The sequence below is a fragment of the Pan paniscus genome, chromosome 1 (genome assembly GCF_029289425.2).
Source record: "Pan paniscus chromosome 1, NHGRI_mPanPan1-v2.0_pri, whole genome shotgun sequence".
Classification (NCBI taxonomy): domain Eukaryota; kingdom Metazoa; phylum Chordata; class Mammalia; order Primates; family Hominidae; genus Pan; species Pan paniscus.
This window is the reverse complement of record NC_073249.2, coordinates 107,282,644-107,303,842: the sequence shown is the minus strand read 5'-3', so window position 1 is coordinate 107,303,842 and position 21,199 is coordinate 107,282,644. Positions and strand designations below refer to the sequence as shown.

At 38.2% G+C, this 21,199-nt stretch overlaps 1 protein-coding gene across 6 annotated transcripts in view; it reads left to right on the top strand.

Annotated features, from left to right (window-relative positions):
• The window catches only part of DENND2C (DENN domain containing 2C), an 87,555-nt gene that overhangs the window by 28,869 nt on the left and 37,487 nt on the right, over nt 1-21,199 (top strand). For all 6 annotated transcript variants that reach the window (XM_008973593.5, XM_055114249.2, XM_055114254.2 and 3 more), the window contains exons 2-5: nt 15,353-16,362; nt 17,907-18,043; nt 18,449-18,561; nt 19,484-19,654. In XM_008973593.5, coding sequence (XP_008971841.3) covers nt 15,557-16,362; nt 17,907-18,043; nt 18,449-18,561; nt 19,484-19,654 — 1,227 coding nt within the window. In that variant the 5' untranslated portion in view covers nt 15,353-15,556. The remainder of the gene's footprint in view (nt 1-15,352; nt 16,363-17,906; nt 18,044-18,448; nt 18,562-19,483; nt 19,655-21,199) is intronic.

Below are 21,199 nucleotides of genomic sequence, written 5' to 3'. Positions count from 1 at the left end.
AGAGGGAGCAAGAGAGATGAGAGGAGGTGCCAGGCTCTTTCAAATAACCAGCTGTTGTGTTAACTAATAGAGCAAGAACTCACTTGTTACCTTAGGGAGGGCAGTTAGCCATTCATGAGGGATCCATCCCTGTGACACAAACACCTCCCACTCAACCCCACTTCCAACATTGGAGATCAGATTTCAGCATGAGATTTGGAGGGGACAAATATCCAAACTGTATCAGCTATATATTTGTTTTGCCATTATGTTAGTATTGCCTCTAATTGCTGAGTTCAAAGCGATTTTTTTTCTTTTTCTTTTCTTTTTTTTTTTTTTTTGAGAAAGGATCTCGCTATGTTGCCCAGGCTGGTCTCTTGGGCTCAAGCAGTTCTCCCACCTTGACCTCCCAACAGGTACTGGGATTACAGGCATGAGCTACCATGCCCAGCCAAAGTGATTTATTCTGTTCACCTAGGAATGGCTTTCCTACCTTCAGAGAATCTTCTTATCTCTTTCCTGCTCTCTAAAAAACAGATTTTAGAAAGATTTTTTTTTAAGGAAGCCAAACATAACAGGAACATATTCTCTCTTCAGAATTTCTGTGCATTGTCAAGCTAATAATAGCAATCAGTAAGCAATAAATTGAGACAAATTGAGACTAGTACACAGGCACTCAAACTATTAAATAGCTTTAATAAAAAAATCAAAGGCTGTTTGTTATTAAAATATCTGCATGTGTTTTACTCTTTAACAGCAGTTATTTATTATGTTAAAATTGTGTTTTGTGTTAAATTGTGATAAAACTTAAAAAAAATTTATGTTTTTGTGTATTTTTCCAGAGACTGACTTTGTTCTGCGTTGATGTGTAAAAGCCTTCGGGTTTCCGAACAGTTTCAGTGCATGAAGTTGATCTAGCTGTAGACTATTTTCTTTAAAGATTCGTGTCCTTGCGTCTTTTCTCTGAACTCCTGCTTAGCACTGAAGTGAACCTTAATGTCTCTAGAACAGACGCTTTCCACAATTTTCTGACCATACCTCACCATGGTCACACACACATGCACACACCTCTGAAACAAACATTTCTGAAGCAATACTTACATGCAGTGTACTCTGATGTATTCTATTCTACACTATCTTATTTCATTGATTATTTCAAGACTTCCATTTAGGATGTAGAAGGACATAAAAATACCTTTGCTCTGATAGTAACAAGAACAGTCTAGACGAAATAAAAATCATATATTTCTCTCGGGCTAGTGACTAGCAGTGGATGCAAATAAACTTTCATGAACTGATTTTCAAAGTAAAAATAGCCTCTCATAAATGAGCAGAGGGCCACAGGAACTTTTACACCTGGGACAAGCACATGATCTAGATTTAAGTAGCTCTGACATAGATGGTAAGACTTTATGGAGCCAAGGGAAAATCAGACAAGCCTTAGTTAATGGGGTAAATCGTTGAAATTGAAATGTAGATTGGAATCTGGAAGAATCTCAAATGGAAAAACAACTTTTAGCCCAGGAATTATCTGCTGTGTCCTCTTTCTCCCAGCTTTTGCTACAAAAGCAGCATTGAAGGAGGACAGGAGAGATACAAAGAAATTGTGTAGTCCCACATATTATGCAGTCCCACATATTATGCAGTAATGCCCTGCCAGAGTTGATTACAGAGGTGAACCAAAACTATGTGAAACTGCAGCCATGCTCTTTCCAGCTTAATATTGATAGAATTAAAAAGGCAGTGGTGGCCAGGTAGTTCATGCCTGTAATTTCAGCACTTCAGATTGCTTGAACCAGGAGGCCAAAGTTGCAGTGAGCCGAGATCACGCCATTGCACTCCAGCCTGGGCAACAAGAGCAAAACTCCATCTCAAAAAAAAAAAATTAATATAATGGATGAAGAGATGGAATATTTCAAAATACAGTTGGGAATATAAAGAAAAAAAGAACCAAGTAGAAAATTAAGAGCTGATAAATACAATAACTGAAATAAAAAAAAAATTTTTTTTTTCAAGATGGAGTCTCCCTCCTGCTGCCCATGCTAGAGTGCAATGGCACAATCTCAGCTCACTGCAACCTCCACCTCATGGGTTCAAGCAATTCTCCTGCCTCAGCCTCCCAAATAGCTGGGATTACAGGCACCCACCACCATGTCTAGCTAATTTTTTGTATTTTTAGTAGAGGCGGGGTTTCACCATGTTGGCCAGGCTGGTCTCAAACTCCTGACCTCGTGATCTACCGGCCTCAGCCTCCCGAAGTGCTGAGATTACAAGCATGAGCCACTGCGCCTGGCCAAATGGCTTCATCATATAGCAATTATATGTTAAATTTTGTAAGAAACTGCTTTCCAAAGGGGTTGCACCATGTTGCACTAGCAATATTTGAGAGTTGCAGGTGCTCCAATCTTTTGTATTGTCATTCTTTTAAATTTTAGCCATTCTAGTGGGTGTGTAATTTTAGAATCTTGTGTTTTAATTTGCATGTTCTTGGTGACTCAGGATGGTGTGCATCTTTTCATGTGCTTTATTGTGCTTATTGGCTACTCATAAATCTTTTGTAAAGTGTTCAAATCTTACTCATATTTTAGTTGTGTTGTTTGACTTTTTTGGTGTAATAATTTTTTATTCTGGATTTAAGTCCTCATCAGATATATGTATGGCAGATATTTTTTCCCAGTCTGTGGCTTGCCATTTATTTCTTTGTTTCTTGCCAATTAAGTTGATTGATAGTGATATTCAAGTCTTTTATATATTTACTGATTTTCTGTCTATATATTCTTTCTTTTCTTTCTTTTATTTTCTTTTTTCTCTCTTTTTTTTTTTTGAGACAAGGTCTGGCTCTGTTGCCCAGGCTGGAGTGCAGTAGTGTAATCATCGCTCACTACATCCTTGACTTCCCAGGCTCAAGCGATCCTCCCACCTCAGCCTCCCAAGTAGCTGGGATTACAGACGCACGACACCATGCCCGCCTAATTTTTTAAAAAATTTTTTGTAGAGACGGGGTTTTACTATGTTGCCAGGGCTGGTCTCAGATTCCTGGGCTCAAATGATCCTCCCACCTGGGCCCCCCAAAGTGCTGGGATTACAGGTGTGAGCCACTGCACCCAGCTCCATTTAATTTTAAAGCCAATGTCTTAAGTGAGCAGAAGGTTTTAATTTTGATGAAGTCCAATGTATCCATTCTTTTTCTCTGTGGTTAATGTGTTTTGTGTCCTAAGACATCTTTTTCTTCCTCAAGGTCGTGAAGATTTTTTTCTTCCAGAAAGTTTGTGGTTTTAGCTCTTAGTAGTTAGGTTTATGATCTATTTCAACTTAAATTTTGTAAATGTTATGGGTAAAGGTTGAGGTTCATTTTTTATACAGATAGATACCTATTTGTTCTGATGCCATTTATTGAAAAGATTATTCTTTCCCTAGCTTTGTGGAAATCAATTGACTATATATATGTGGGTTCATTTCTGGACTCTGTGCTCTTCTGCTGATCCTTTTGTCTATTCTGTCAACTAATATACATTGTTGTGATTACTTCAGTTTTATAAGTCTTAAAATCAGGTAGTCTATGCCCTCCAGCTTTATTCTTCGTTTTGAAAATTATTTAGGCTAATCTAGATTCTTTGCCTTTCCTTATAAACTTGAAAATCAACTTGTCAATTTCTACAGCAAAGCCTGCGGTGATTTTGTTGAATCTACAGATTCAACAATCTGGAGATTATGTTGAATCTGTAGATCAATTTTGAGATAATTTTTTATAGTAACAAAGTTGAATATTCCTAGCCAGGCCCAGTGGTTCACGCCTGTAATCCTAGCACTTTGGGAGGCCAAGGCAGGCGGATCACTTGAGGCCAGGAGTTCAAGACCAGCCTGGGCAACATGGCAAAACCACATTTTAGTCTCTTCTAAAGATATAAAAATTAGCCAGGTGTGGTGGCATACACCTGCAGTCTTGGGAGGCTGAAGCACAAGAATTGCTTGAACCCGAGAGGTTGAGGCAGCAGTGAGCCGAGATCCCACCACTGCACTCCAACCTGGGCGACAGAGCAAGACTCTGTCTCAACAAAAAAAAAAAATCTTGAATATTCCAGTACATTAATGTGTAATATCTGTGTATGTAGTTATTCTTTATTTTTTACTCCACATTAGCTTGTGGTTTTCAGTCTACACATCTTGAATCCCTAAGTATTTCTTTTTCTTTTCTTTTTTTTTTTTTTTTGAGACAGAGTCTTGCTCTGTTGCCCAGTCTAGAGTTACAGTAGCATGATCTTGGCTCACTACAGCCTCCACCTCCTGGGTTCAAGCGATTCCTGTGCCTCAGCCTCCTGAGTAGCTGGGACTACAGCTACTCCTACCACTTTGGGAGGCTAAGACAGCGGATCACTTGAGGCCAGGAGTTCAAGACCAGCCTGGGCAACATGGCAAAACCACATTTTAGTCTCTTTTAGCGTGCACCACCACGCCTAGCTAAGGTTTTTTTTTTTGTATTTTTTGTTTTGTTTTGTTTTAGTAAAGACAGGATTTAACCATATTGCCCAGGCTGGTCTCGAACTCCTGACCTCAAGTGATCTGCCTGCCTTGACCTCCCAAAGTGCTGGGATTACAGGTGTGAGCCACCATACCTGGCCAATGTTTCATGTTTTTATGCTGTTGTACCTGTTATTTTGAATTTCATTTTCCAATCGTTTATTCTTAGTATATAGAGGCACAATTAATTCTTCTATACTGACCATGTGTTCTGAGACCTTGCTAAATTCTCTTATGAATTCTCATATCTTGTAACATAGATTTCTTAGGAATTCCTACATTTACAATCATATTGTTTGCAGGAAAAAAAAAAACAGCTTTACTTCTTTTATAATCTCTATGCCTTTTACTTAGTTTTTCTTGCCTTATTCATTATGTTTTTTTTGTTGCTGTTGTTTGAGACAGGGTTTCACTCTGTCACCCAGGCTGGAATGACAAGATCTGCTCACTGCAGCCTCGACCTCTCAGACTGAAGCAGTCCTCCCCCCATTCCCACCTTAATCTCCCAAGTAGCTGTGACTGCAGGCACACACCACCATGCCTGGCTAATTTTGGTATTTTTTGTAGAGACTGGATTCACCACTTTGCCCACGATGGTCTTGAACTCCTGAGCTCAAGCCATCTGTCCTCCTTGGCCTCCCAAAGTGTTAGGATTACAGGCATGAGCCACTGCACCTGGCCTTTGTAAACTTCTTTTACAATGTTGAATAAAAGTGGTAAGAGGAGACATCCTTGCCTTTTTCCCATTCTTAAGGAAAAAGTATTTGGTCTTTACCACTTATTGTGATATCAGCAGTGGGTTTTTTTATTTATAGATACTTTATCAGATTGTGGAAATTCTCTTCTATTTCCGATTTGCTGAAAGTGTAAATTTTTTCAAATGCTTTTTCTTCATCTGTTAAGATAAATACATAGTTTTCTTTATCCCATAAACATGGTGACTTTTAATGTTAAAGCAACCTTGCATTCTGGTATCCTTTCTGTATATTTATTTATGAGTTTGATTTGCTTATATATATATTATATATTTTTATATATTTTATTTATTTATTTATTTTTGAGATGGAGTCTTGCTCTGTCGCCCAGGTTGGAGTGCAGAGGCGTGATCTTGGCTCAGTGCAACCTCCACCACCTGGGTTCAAGCAGTCCTCCTACCTCAGTCTTTCAAGAAACTGGGATTATAGGTGCACGCCACTACGCCCGGCTACTTTTTATATTTTTAGTAGAGACCGGTTTCACCATGTTCCCTAGGCTGGTCTCGAACTCCTAACCTCAAGTGATCCGCCCTCCTCAGCCTCCCAAAGTGTTGGGATTACAGATGTGAGTGATCGCGCCCAGTGGACTTACTAATATTTTAGAGGGACTTTTGCATTTATGTTCATGAGTTATATTATTCTGTATTTTTCTTTTCTAAGTTTTTTGCCCAGTTACCTGGTAAGGTAATGCTGGTCTCATAAAATGAGTTGAAATTGTTTCTACTTCCTCTGTTTTCTGAATGAGTTTGTATATGATTGGTATTATTTCTTTTTCTTCTCCTATTTTTTGTTAAGAGACGGTCTTGCTCTGTCACCCAGGCTGGAATGCAGTGGTGCAATCATAGCCCACTGCAGCCTCACACTCTTTTTTTGTTCACTTTGCCTAGAGGTCTGTCAATTTACTAATGTTTTCAAAGAAACAGTTTTTTGTTTCATTGATTTTTATCCTATGTTCATCTATTTCATTAATACTCATTTTTTATTTTCCTCCAGTTTCTTTGGGTTTATGCTTTTTTTCTTCTTAAGGGAGAACTTTAAATATTGATCTTTTTAAAGATATTATTAGGTGGAATGATGACACTCAAATTTCAGTATAGAATGTTGAAGACCATAATGTTGAAAAGGTTGGTACATTTTATGCAGGATTAGCAATGGGACAATTTAAACAAATGTTAAGGTAGAGCACCTAACCTAGAGAGAAATTTAAAATAGTAATTTGAAACTTTTATGAGGTAAAGTGTGTTCCAGTTTTTTTCTTTTTCTCTTTTTTTCTTTTTTTTTTTAGACGGAGTCTCACTCTATCACTCAGGCTGGAGTGCAGTGGCATGATCTCGGCTCACTGCAACCTCCGCCTCCTAGGTTCAAGCGATTCTCGTGCCTCAGCCTCCCCAGTAGCTGGGATTACAGGCGCATGACACCTCGCCTGGCTAATTTTTGTATTTTTAGTAGAGGCGGGGTTTTGCCATGTTTGCCAGGCTGGTGTTGAACTCCTAACTTCAGATGATCTGCTCGCCTCGGCCTCCCAAAGTGCTGGGATTACAGGCTTGAGCCACCATGCCCGGCCGTGTTCCAGTTTCAAATATCAAGAAGTAGTATCCTCACTTATTGTTTTTAAACTTTTTTATTTTAAAAGATTTGTTTCCAAATAATTTGGGATTTTCCAGATATCTTTTTGTTACTGATTTCTCTTTCAGTTCCATTTTGGGCTAGAGAACATTCTCAGTATGATGTCAGTCTTTTAAAATTTATTGAGTCTTATTTTATGGCCCAACATATGGTCTATTGGTGAATGTTTCATGCACACTTGAAAAGAGTATTTTTGGTGGCACGCGTCTATAGTCCCAGCTACTCAGGAGGCTGAGGCAGGAGAATTGCTTGAACCCAGGAGGCGGAGGCTGCAGTGAGCCGAGATTGTGCCAGTGCACTCCAGCCTGGGCAACAGAGTGAGACTCTGTCTCAAAAAAAAAAAAAAAGAAAGAAAAGAGTATGTACTTTATGTTTGTTGAGTAAAGTGTTCTAAAATGTCAATTAAGTCAAGTTGATTGATAGTGATATTGAAATCTTTTATATATTTACTGATTTTCTGTCTATATGTTTTATCAACTACTGTTGAAAAGTTAAAATCCCCAACTAAAATTGTGGATTTGTCCATTTGGCTTTTTAGTTCTGATATTTTCTTGCTTCTTACATTTTTGAAACTCTTATTAGGTGCATGAACATTAGGATTGCTAGGTATTCTTGATGAATTGCACCTATTATCTTTTTTGTAATGTCCTTCTTTATCACTGCTGTTATTTCTTGCTCAGGAGTCTACCTTGTCTGATATTAACATAGACAATCCAGCTTTCTTATGATAGTGTTTACTGTTTATGTCTCTTTAACAGATCTATCTCTTTGTATTCAAAGTGCATTTTTTTATGAACAGCATAGAGTTAGGTCTTGCTTTTTAAATTAAGTTTGATAATCTTTGCCTTGTACTTAGAGCTTAACCCATTTATATACAGTATAATTATTGATATAGTCAAATTTAAGTGTACCATCTTGCTATTCATTTTCTGTTTGTTCCATGTGAGTTTTTTACTACTGTTACCGTTCTTAGGGTTCCCCCTCCAACTCCCCTGCTTTTTTGGCATCAGTTATTTTTTTAGAATTCCATTTCATCTTTCTTTGTTGACTTCTTAGCCATTCCTTTTTTTTTCTTTTAATAGTTTCATTAGGGTTTATAACACAACTTTAACACATCACTTTCAAATTATGTATAAAGTACCACTTCATATCATATATAAAGTGATTTCTTTTTCCTTCCTTCCTTCCTTCCTTCCTTCTTTCTCTTTCTTTTTTTTTTTTTTTTTGAGATAGGGTCTCACTCTGTTGCCCAAGCTGGAGCACAGTGGTGCAATCTTGGCTTACTGCAACCTCGCTTGCTTCAAGCGATTCTAATGCTTTAGCCTCCTGAGTAGCTAGGATTACAGGCAGGCACCACCACGCCTGGCCAGTTTCTGTATTTTTAGTAGGGATGGGGCTTCACAATGTTGGCCAGGCCGATTTTGAACTCCTGACCTCAAGATCCACCTGCCTCTGCCTCCCAAAGTGCTGGGATTACAGGCATGAGCCACCGCGCCGGCATAAAGTGATTTTTAATTCAGTTCCATTGTGGGTTAGAGAAACTTACAACACCATACACAATTTTCCATCCCTACCTTTATGCCTTGTCTTACATTTATTTCCACATTGTTGTAAATTTCACAGTGTATTATTATGTTTACTTTAGTCAAGTCATCTTCTAAAGAGATTAATAAAAAATATGCCTTGTATATTTATCCACAAGTACCATTTTTTGTTCTCCTCATTCCTTTTTTAGATCCAGATATCTATCTAGTATCATTTTTTCTTCAACTTGAAGAACTTTAAAATTTTTACGTGATCCTGCATACGAGTTGAATGTGCTCATATTTGCATTTAAAATGGGCACTAAATACAGATAAGTGTAAAATTTCTGCTAATAGCATAATTTTCTTTGTTTACTTAAAACAATGTTAAATAGAAAATTTAAAAAAAAACCCACAAGTTGAAAGCAAGGCTGCAGAAGAAAAGAAAAAACTTTATGTGTACCTTTAAAGGCACTTTTACTGCCTTTTGAACAGGGATCTCACATTTTCAATTTGTACTTGGACTCATAAATTATGTCAGTGGCTCTGAATGCAGGCCTGCTGTTGACAAATTTTTACAGCTTATGTTTAACTGAAAGCATTTTTATTTCACCTTCATTTTGAAGATTGTATCTAGAATTCTAGATTTGCAGTTGTTGGTTTTTTTCCTAGCACTTTAAAAATGTTCCTTGTTTTCTGGCTTACCTTGTTTCCCCTGTATATATATTTTTTTTCTCTGACTTCTTAAGAATTTTCTGCTTATCACTGGTTTTTAGCAACTTGGTTATGGTTTTCCTTGTGGCTTTCTTTGTGTTTATCCTGTTTGGGGTTTGTTGAGCCTCTTGGATCTTTGGGTTTAGAGTTTTCATCAAATTTAGAAAATTTTCATCTGTTATTACTTGAAATATTTGTCCCCACTCCCGACCCCTTCATTTCTGCGACTCCAGTTATATGTAGGGTAAAGCAAAACCACTTGATGTTGTCCCAGTGAAGCTCTGTTTTTCATCTTTGTTTTAGCTTTTTTTCTTCACTTTGTGCTTCAGGCTTTTTAAAAACAGTTTCTATTGCTACTTATTCACTTTATTGGTCATTCCTTCTAAAACAACTAAAATCTGCTATTCAACACATCCAGTGAATTTTTCATTTCAGATAGCATATTTTTAAGCTCCAGGAGTTTTATTTGTTGTCTTTTTTTAATATCTTCCATTACTCTACTTATGTTCATGTTTTCCTTCAAATTTATGAAAATATTTATAATAGCTGAATTGAAGTCCCTGTCTGCCAATTCCATCATGTCTGTTGTTTTGGTTCGATTTCTTTTATTTTGTATTATTTTGGTTCTACTTTTTTTTTCTCTTTTTTGAGACAGAATCTCGCTCTGTCGCCCAGGCTGGAGTGCAGTGTCACAATCTCGGCTCACTGCAAGCTCCGCCTCCCATGTTCTGGCCATTCTCCTGCCTCAGCCTCCCCAGTAGCTGGGACTACAGGCACCCGCCACCACACCCGGTTAATTTTTTGTATTTTTAGTAGAGATGGGGTTTCACCGTGTTAGCCAGGATGGTCTCGATCTCCTGACCTCATGATCCACCTGCCTTGGCCTCCCAAAGTGCTGGGATTACAGGCGTGAGCCACCACGCCCGGCCCAGTTCTACTTCTATTGATTGATTTTTCTCCTGGGTATAGGTCTCATTTTCAGGTTTCTTTGTATGTTTAGTAATTTTGATTAGATGACGGACATTTTATTTTATTTCATTTTATTTTTTTTAATTTATTTTTTGAGATGGAGTCTTGCTCTGTCGCCAAGGCTTGAGTGCTATCTTGACTCACTGCAACCTCCTCCTCCCGTGTACAAGCAGTTTCCCCTCCCTCAGCCACCCCAGTAGCTGGGATTACAGGCATGTGCCACCACATTCAGCTGATTTTTGTATTTTTAGTAGAGATGGGGTTTCACCATGTTTGCCAGACTGGTCTCAAACTTCTGACCTCAGGTGATCTACCCACCTTGGCCTCCCAAAGTGCTGGGATTACAGGCATCAGCCACAGTGCCCAGACATTTTAAATGTTACATTGCTGGGTGTCTGGATTTAGTTGTCTTCATGTAAAAATTATTGAATTTTGTTTTTGTGAGTACTTAAATTTCATAAGAATCAACTTAATCCTTGTTAGGGTGGCTCTAAGATAGTCTTTACTCTAGGGTTAATTTCATCCTACTGGTAAATCATGACCTCTTGTTTCTCTTCTGAATTACCTGGGCATTCAATGAGGTTGCTCCTCTGTTGTTGGACTTTGAAGGTTTCCCAGAGCTAGTGAACCCTGGGTTAGCTTAAAAATCTCCCATAGTTTTTCTTTCTCCACTAGTTGTTTGTTGTCTAGCCTCATGTAGTATTATCCTATGCATTAGCAACTTAGTATTCAACCAAAGATTCAAGGGGACTCTATGTAGATTTCTGGAGCTTTTTCTCTATGTTGCTCTCTTTTCTGATACTGTGCCCTGAAAATTCCATTTGCCTCAGTCTCCATATTCCAATCTTGTTATCCTCAACTCGGTAAGGTTGCCATGTCTGTTTGGGTTCTCCCTCCTGACCCTACTTTCTGGAGTTTCCAGGGAGAAAGCTGGGCCATCATAGGACCTGCCTCATTTTCCTCTCTTCTTTCAGGGATCACAATCTTAAGCTGTCTGTTATCCAGTATCTGAAAGCACTTATTTTATATATTTTTCCAGTTTTATAGTTATTGATGTGGGAAAGGCAAGCCTAGTTCAGCTACTCCATCATGGCCAGAAGTGAAGTTTCCCTGGTCCCTTTCATAAATTTTCTTTCTTTTCTTTTTTTTTTTTGAACTAATCTCGCTCTGTCGCCAGACTGGAATGAAGTGGCGCGATCTCGGCTCACTGAAGCCTCTACCTCCCGGGTTCAAGCGATTCTCCTGCCTCAGCCTCCTGAGTAGTAGCTGGGATGACAGGCGTATGCCACCATGCCCAGCTAATTTTTAGTAGAGATGGGGTTTCACTGTGTTGGCCAGGATGGTCTCGATTTCTTGACCTCGTGATCCGCCCGCCTCAGCCTCCCAAAGTGCTGGGATTACAGGCGTGAGCCACCACGCCCAGCCAGTTTTCTTTTTAATTAAGGTAAAATTCACTATTTTTACAGTGTACCCCTTCATTATTTTGTAAATCAGGTTTTAGAATGTTCCAAATTCTTCCAAGTTATTTTTCCAGATGCTTATATCTAATCAAATAAAATATTTTAAAAGATTTGGAGTGAGAAACTTGCCCCATCCAAGACTTGAATTGGTAAAATAGAACATCAGTATCCTCTTTCCCAAAGAGAATTTAATTTACTGGACTGAATTCAGATTGGTTTCTCTTAATATGTTAAAAACACAGAATTCTATATATGATAGGTTATGTTATAAATTATATTTTAAGCTGATAAACTACAGTTGGTATATTTCTTGGATGAAAATAAATACACAGAAGAGCAATAGAAAATAAAAAGAAAGGGACATGATTAAGAGTCATCTCCAAGTATGCTGTTTGATTATGCTTCTAAAAATCATGCTTGGCCAGGCACAGTGGCTCACTCTTGTAATCCCAGCACTTTGGGAGGCTAAGGCGGGTGGATCACCTGAGGTCAGGAGTTCGAAACCAGCCTGGCCAACATGGTGAAACCCTGTCTCTACTAAAAACATAAAAAATTAGCTGGGTGTGGTGATGGGCACCTGTAATCCCAGCTACTCAGGAGGCTGAGGCGGGAGAATTGTTTGAACCTGGGAGGCGGAGGTTGCAGTGAGCCGAGGTTGCACCATTGCACTCCAGCCTGGGCAACAAGAGCAAAACTTCATCTCATAAAAGAAAAAAATCATGCTTGAGTTTTTATGTTTATACTTCTGTTGTTCAGGTGAGGAACTGAATGACCGCTGTTGTTTCTTTTGTTGAGATTGTCCATTGTGGTTATGTGTGCTCTACCTTCTCTTTTTGTGAATCCTACCTGACTTCAATAGTTTTTAATAGCTGGAAAAGTCTCTGACTCATTTCATGCTGTTAAAAGAAAAGACAAAATGATTTTTAAAATTGTTGAAACTGTTAGATTTTCTCAACCTCTGTTTCTGTTAGAACTGTTAAAGCAAGCTTGAGAAAGCAGTCTCTAGGACAAGTATACAAATAAGTTGGCTTTAGGAAGTTTTCAAAAGACAAATCTTGGGAGAGATCTAGGATTTGAAAGTTGGGCCAGCACTTAGGAGTTAGGATGTCTACCAATAATGGAGGTTAAGGCAAGAAACTGGGAAGATGAGGAATGGAATGAATAAGATCTTGCAGGCTAGGAGAGCCATGGGAGAGGAGGCGCTGAGGAGCAAGGTGGCTCAGAATATAATTAGATTAAAGGGACAGATGTGAGGTTTCTGTAAGAAAACAACTGAAGTGAGCAACTCTTATTTTTACACGGGACAAAATCACAACCTGTATGTGAGAACACGCAAGCCACATTATAAAGGGTATAAGTTAATTTGGCAAAAATTGGGACTGTGAAATCAGCTCTAAGAAAGATTTTCTGTGTTATCAGTAACAGTCATAGATCTAGTTAAAATTCATTAAAGTGCTTTTATTTTTGAAATAGTTCATTTTTCGAAAGCTATCATGTATTAAAGCATACATTTAGGAGAAAGAAAATACCTACATATTTTAGGAGAGTCTTACCCTGCTGTGCTACTCTGTTCAACTGAAACACCATCAGTACACATCATTTATATTTGTGTGTGAATTCCGTAGATTTAGCCATTTGTTGCCAGTCATTTGACTTTTACCTTTTTTTTTTTTTTTTGAGTTGGGGTCTCGCTCCATCACCCAGGCTAAATTGCAATGCTGTGATCATAACTTACTGCAGCTTCCAACATCTGGGCTCAAGCAGTCCTCCTGCCTCAGCCTCCCAGCTTGTAGCTGGGACTACAGGTACATGCCACCATGCACAGCTAATTTTATTTATTTATTTATTTATTTATTTAGTAGAGATGAAGTCTCACTATATTGCCCAGGCTGGTCACAAACTCCTGGCCTCAAGTGATGCTCCTGCCTCAGCATCCTAAAGTCCTGGGATGACAAGTATGAGCCACCACACCCAGCCATGTTGCTAGTAATTTTCAAGTTAAAATTTTTTTTTTGCCCTGACAATTTTCATTTTTTTTTCTCAATTTGAGCCATTCACACTTAAGACACATTAACCAGAGAAAAATAAAGAAAGGGTTAACCAGGACCACCAAAAACCTCTAGGGGCTTCCCAGGAGCTGGAGAAAAAAGTCCCGTCTTGTCTATAGTGAAGAAAACCTGAGTCTCAAAGACACCCTAAAATCCTAGGAATTCCTTATAAATACCAGAAGCAAGAAAAGAATTTTCAGTTTTAATAATCAACAGTAGCAGATTAGATCTTTAAATTGTATGCATTAGTTTTTTATCAAGAGTTCTGTGCAACAGTTTTGGTGCTTTGGGCTTTGGGTATAGTTATTTTTTTTCATCCACATGAGCTTAATTTCTTAAAGTTTTTTGGATTTTTTTTTTTTTTTTTTTTTTTGCGTCAGACTATCACCAAAGTTTATTTGCTGGCAAAGCTGGTTTTCCCAGAAATTTGTATGTAGGAATGGTTTAAATAAAAGTTGATGGAATTCTTAGTTAGCAGTTGCTCTGCCAAGAATAACACTTTTGTGTGCTTTCTGTATATAACAGTTTTGGTCAGCTATACTGACAGAGCTGGGCTAAGATATTTTCCTGCCTGTTAATCAAGGCCACACAGACAAAGCTCAAGGAAGGATGATCCCTGCCTCAGGAAGTTTTGAATCAACTGCTATTTTTAACAAGTATACAGTAAAACTTGAGATCAGGTCTTTACTCAGTTGGTAGGAAAAGTTTTCCGCTGAAGCTTACATATAAGGAAACGGTTTATGGGCCTGAATGAAGCCTCTGTGTGAAAGGAAGGAATGTGACAGTGGCTGTAAGTATTTGTATTGATTTGGGTCAAGGGTGTGGTAGCATAGATGTGTGAAGTCCAGTCGTCAAATAGGTTATTACATTTTAAGGCAACTGATAGTTAATGGGCACCTTGAGTTGTCTTTAGTGTATATGGAATCCTGTGCTGCTAATAGTAAAGTTGAAATAGGCTATGTGATGGGCTGATATTATTAATCAACGTAGGACAGGAGGAGAAAGTTGGCTATTGGTGTGTTTCCATGCTAACTGGCTCTTGCTGTGGACATATATAAATTTTGGGGGGGTTTTGAGATGTAATTCTGTGTATATATATGCTCCTTGTTTCATTAAGAGAAGGTTTCATAAAGAATTAATTTATGCCTGGGTGCGGTACCTCATGCCTGTAATCCCAGCACTTTTGGAGGCCAAGGGGGTGGATTGCTTGAACTCAGGAAGTTCAAGACCAGCCTGGGCAACATGGAGAAACTCCGTCTCTACGAAAAATACAAAAACTTAGTTGGGTGTGGTGGCATGTACCTGTAGTCACAGCTACTCAGGAGGCTGAGGTGGAAGATCACTTGAACCCAGGAGGCAGAGGTTGCAGTGAGCCAAGATCACCACCACTGCACTCCAGACTTAGTGACAGAGCGAGACTCTGTCTCAAAAAAAAAAAGAATTAGTTTATTACAAAAATATTGTATACTGCTATGTATAATCTCTTCTAAAACCTCATTCTACCTAACTTTAGGAAATTAAATATGGCAGAACATTAAAGCTGACAATTTGAAAAATACCACAAATAATGTTTTGTTAGTATTATTATCTCACCATCTTAGGAGTGCCTTTATGTAGTTGAATTACTTAATAGACGACAGGTATGTTTTTACATATGCAATGTATATGAATTATGTAGGGATAGGTGGGCAATGTTTTAGTGGAGTTTTAAATTAGGAAATTATAAAATGTGTTAACATATTTTTGTGTCATTTTAACAGGATTATTCAAGATCAGGTTGTAGCCATTTTCAACAAGGATCACTGATCAAAATTTTCTTTTTACAAAGAGATTCACAAGTTAAACATGAAGGGAAAATACTGGAATCATTTGGATTCTGACAGGATAAAGAATACAATATTTCACATTTACTTGTAATGGAACCTTTGTAAGATTCATCACTTGTCATTCACCCAGTTGGGAACATGGATGTTGGTTTTTCTCGTACTACTGTTCAGACACTGTCAAGAAGCCACTGCAAAAACATCAAACAAAAAATTTCTCAATGGGAAGGAAGGGCTAATGGTATATCTAATCCAGAAAAGTGGTGTCCAAAGGACTTTGGAGTGAGATATAACTGTCACCAAGAGATCCGTCTTAAGAAAAATCCTATAGCTGAGAGAAAGAGCAAAAACTTGGATGTAACCAGCCGTGAAAATGTGGGTCTAGATATAAATGAAAATACCAAAAGCCATGATCAAAGTGAGAATGAAAATAAGAAACATGAATATGACGATACACACTTCTTTAAAAATGAATCAGAATCCAACTGGGTATGTTCTCGGGTCAAAGAAATTGAAAGCTGTAAAGAAGATGTCTTAGATCCAGAGACTTCATTACCTCCAGGAAACTTCTATACCTCACAAATACTGTGGAAGAAAATAGAAGCACTTCCCCCAGATAAACTCTTAAATTTGGCTTTAGAACATTGTGACTCTTCAGAAAAAGAACTGAACTTCAGAGTTCTGGATAGTTCATACGGAATAACCAAGAGCTTAGAAAATATTTACTCTGAACCTGAGGGGCAAGAATGTGGACCTTCCATAAATCCTTTGCCAAAACCTCGTAGGACATTCAGATATTTATCCGAATCTGGTGTTACGCCGTATAAAGAAAGAAACTGTGACAAAAAATACTGTGAAAATAACTCTTGTGCACAATCTTCTTTGGCCTCTTCTCAGGAACCTGAACCAAAGAAATATGGTGGAAAAATCAGAGGAAGATCTAAAAGGTATGTTTTTATCCTACAGATAAAGACTTGTAGGTATTTTCCTTACAGGATTATTGAGCTGCTTTTTCCTTTCCAAACCAGTTTCCATTTCCCAGCTTAGGTGAAACCCCTGCTTTGAACATGCAGGTGTTGATTAATGTGGAAGGAAAATAAGAAGTGAAAAAAGATAGAAATGTAGTAATAGCTAAGATAATCTGTTGACATAAGAGCATCAGAACACCTTCCATTTTATTAATATATCTTTAAGAATCTGGGCCAGCGCCAGGCGCGGTAGCTCGCTCCTGTAATCCCAGCACTTTGGGAGGCTGAGGCTGGCAGATCACTTGAGGTCAGGAGTTCCAGACCAGCCTGGCCAACATGGTGAAACCCTGTCTCTACTAAAAATACAAAATTAGCTGGGCGTGGTGGTGTGCACCTGTAGTCCCAGCTATATGGGATGCTGAGGCAGAAGAAACGCTTGAACCTGGGAGGCTGAGCTTGCAGTGAGCTGAGATCATGACACTGCACTTCAGCCTGGCTGACAGAGCAAGACTCAGTCTCAAAAAAAAAAAAAAGAAAAGAAAAAAACAAAATTAATCTATAGGAGCTGGGTGTGGTGGCTCAGTCCCAGCACTTTGGGTGGCTGGGGCAGGAGGATCACTTGAGGCCAGGAGTTCAAGACCAGCCAAACACTAGACAGGGCAACATAGTGAGACCCTGTCTCTATAAAAAAAAAAGAAAAAAGAAAAAAGAAAAAATTAGCCAGGTGTAGTGATGTGTTCCTGTCGTCCTACCTACTTGCGAGTATTACTTGAGCCCAAAAGCTCAGGCTACAGTGAGCCATGATCACTTCACTGCACTCCAGCCTGGGCAGCAGAATGAGACCCTGCCTCTAAAATAACATAAAATAAAAATTAAATTCAAAAAAATCTGTAGGGAAGCAGTAACATTCTTCCACTTCATTTAGGGCATGCTGGCCTCAGCCCCACTTTTCCTTACAAAATGAACTTAATAAAGGAACCCAATGAAGAACATGAATGTGATTGGCTACAAGCATCCAATTTTCTCATGGTGTTCGTAAGGCACAGCCTACTTCATTATTCTTAGATCTCTGATAAAACACCTTTGTAATTTTGCACACTAGTTCTGTACTTATTTATTTCTGTCTCCCATACCAATTTAAAGAAGATTAGAATTTTCTGTAATCCTAGCACTTTGGGAGGCCGAGGCAGGCAGATCACCTGAAGTCAGGAGTTCAAGACCAGCCTGGTGGTCATGGTGAAACCTCATCTCTACTAAAACACAAAAAAGAGCTGGGCATGGTGGCACGCGCCTCTAATCCCAGGTGCAACATCCCTACAGCAATGTAGAATCGCTTGAACCTGGGAGGCAGAGGTTTCAGTGAGCTAAGATTGTGCCACTGAACTCTAGCCTATGCAACAGACTGAGATTCTGTCTCAAAAAATAATAATAAAACAAACAATCAAACAAATAAATAAAAATTTTAAAAAATAAAGATTAGAGTTTTGAAAGATATAACTTTAAAATATATCTCCTTTTTTAAGGAAATCCTTTGAATTTGAGGATATTCAGCACTTTCGAAATCGGAACTCACAGACGATTCGTGAAGAACTTGGAAGAAATTCTGGGTCAGCACTTTATTACACACAGTCTGAGGACAATATCTATGAAGATATCATATGTAGGTGTTGACAACTTTGCAGTTAAATTTAATGATTATGTATTTGGTGAAGCCCTTAATTGTAGGATGGTATTTTCTTCTATAATCAAGCATATATTGCTCTAGGTTTTTCTCTTTAGCATGGAAACGTTTGGTGTATAAATTATTTTATTCTCTAATGAATTTTACAACTAATGTGATAGACTGCTCAGCTTATAAGTACATGTTTATAATATATTATTTTGAGAATTCTTTTAGCTCTGTTGAACCCATAAGCTTAAATTGCTGTTGATCTGGAAACCCACATCCCTACAGCAATGTAGAATAAGAAAGCTGAACATAGTTAGCTTTTTCTTTCTTTTGCCAGCTGTGGTTATCTTTGCATTTAATTATGTTCATGTAAACATTTTTAAATTATTTTTTAAGATCCCACCAAAGAAAATCCATATGAAGATATTCCAGTGCAGCCTTTACCTATGTGGAGATCCCCTTCAGCATGGAAGCTACCACCCGCTAAAAGTGCTTTTAAAGCACCCAAGGTATAACCAGATAATGAATTGAAGAAAACATTAGAATCTTATTCATGGTATCTACAAAAAGATTAAGGGGATTTAACTGGGTCCAGAACTAAGAGGCACTGAAATGTAAGTTTTAATGTTGGTGGTGGTTTTTTTTATTTTTGTTTTGTTTTTTGGGATAACATACAGCTTTTTTTTTTTTTTTGGTTGTTGTTTTAACACTTCAAAAATAATTGAATATATATGCCTTTAGACAGCCATGAACTTTTCAGTTTACTATAGTTCCCACTCTCCCTATTAGTCTACATCAACCTATGGCCATTAAATCACCTTCCTAGTCCCTGAAAGTATGTGAGACGCCTAGAAGCAAAGGCTCCCTAGAGTTCATGAAAACTGTGACCCATTGTTTTCTGGGAATTTGATTACCTTGTAGTGGAACTTTGGATTAGAAACCTGAGAAACTTCTTTACAAATGGTGAGAAAGAAATTATGTTATCTTCATTTGAAATGATTTTAAATGAAATATAGGATAAATACATTTCTGGAATAGCTTTGACTTTGTATGATAATACAGGCATTAACTAGATGATGCTGGCCAGGTGCAGTGGCTCACACCTGTAATCCCAGAACTTTGGGAGGCTGAGGTGGGAGGATTGCTTGAGCCCAGGAGTTTGAGACCAGCCTGGGCAACCTGGCAAAACCCCATCTCTACCAAAAAAAAGAAAAAATTAGCCGGATGTGGTGACACGTGCCTGTAGTCCCAGCTGCTCAAGGGGCTGAGGTAGGGGGATCACTTGAGCTCAGGAGATCAAGGCTGCAATGAGCCATGATCGTGCCACTGCATTCCAGCCTGGGCGACAGAGCAAGACCCCATCTCAAACAAACAAACAAGCAACAACAGCAAAACTAGGTGATCTTACCAGTACATCTTCTCCTGTTTTAGCTCCCTCCCAAACCTCAGTTCCTTCACCGGAAGACTATGGAAGTAAAGAACTCACAAGCTTATTTGCGGTCAAAGCTTACAAAAGATACAACTTTGCCGGTCACTTTAACGGAATGGAAGCTTTTCCGAGCTGGTGAAGTTGCAAACACGAAAAGGAAAAATCTTCCAAGGGTAAAGACTCCAGTGCTTTCATTCTTTGACTCTTACTTCAGCATTTCCATGAATGAGAATAAGTAAACTTTAGACCGAAATGAATAATAGGTTAGAACTGACCTACTGGGATTAGAAGACTTAGAAGGCAGCGTTATGTTTTAAATTTTTGCTCATGCTAGAGAAGTGCATGAATGGCTTTTGCCAGAGTTTCGTTGTGGATTTTTAAATTGATTTAGATGGGGACTTCACTTCAGTTACCTTAGCTCTCATTAAAATCGTCTGCCTATTTCAAGGAAGCACCAGAATCTTATATAAAAGGGCGTTCTCTCAGGATGGCTTCAGTGTTCTAATTCACTCATTCATATGATTGCCAAAGTGAGTTCAGTTTTGTGCTTGAGTTTACAGATTTTCAGTAACGAAAAAGTATATGCCATTTATTTGGGGCAAAAATTTCCAAAGAAAAAAACAAATCTATTACTTGGGAATGGAAATTATCAGCAATCATAATAAATAAATGACTTCTCCCTCAAGGGAGAAAAGGCAGTAAGTCTGTACATCATCTCTACTAGAAGCATTGCAACCAAAATGAAGAAATTGAGATTACTTGCAGGCAGACATATATTTTTTTTTTCTTATTTATTTACTTATTTTTAGAGACAGAGTCTCGCTATATTGCCCAGGCTGGTCTTGAACTCCTGGCCTCAAGCAATCCTCTTGCCCTGGCCCCCAGAGTTCCGGGACTGCAGGTGTGAGCCACTGCACCTGACTAATAGACATTTTCTTTTGGGAGAAACACTTAAGAAATTATATGAAAAAATTTTAAACTTTCTCTGTTACTTTGTTTTTCTGTAATGCAGGGTGTTTTCAGGATTGTCAAAATACTATGCACATACTCTGCTGTAATGAATAAATCAGATCACTTAAATATTATTCCTTCTTTAACCCCATCTGAATTAGCTATATGTGTTCATTTAACATGTAATTTGTACCTGATTTTAACATTAAACAAAAGTCACATCTGTTTCTTGGGTTAGTAACTGTTGATTTGTTCCTTGGGAAATATTCTATTCCACAGTTTTAATTCTTATCCGTTTTCTGCCCCTTCCTCTTTACTATGTGAAAAGTTAAAGACATAGAGGTTTTTTAAAGCTAAACTGATCTCTCTTAGTGAAAAAAAAAAAAATGTAACTGTTTATCTTTCTGTGCATCATGAGGAATATTTTTTTAAAAAGAGTCTTAAAGAACTGCCAGGCATCTTGCAGTAGCTGCGCCCTCTGGTAGATCATGTTGGCACAACAAAGCAGCCTCCCACATGGCCCAGCAACAACAAATTGTGTGTTAATAGGGAGAAGAATGCAAACACCTTAAGGGATTGCATTTAAGATGTGGTTCTTATAATGGCATTAACAAATATTTAGGAATTATGGATTATAGAGTTTAATGAGACCCAGGGAGGCTTTACAGTGCTTTCGATTTCATGCCTCAATGTTTTATGTATTATGGATCTCAAGTACTCAAAACTTGTTCTGTATCTGATTGTAGGTGATAGGATCTAACTTTTCC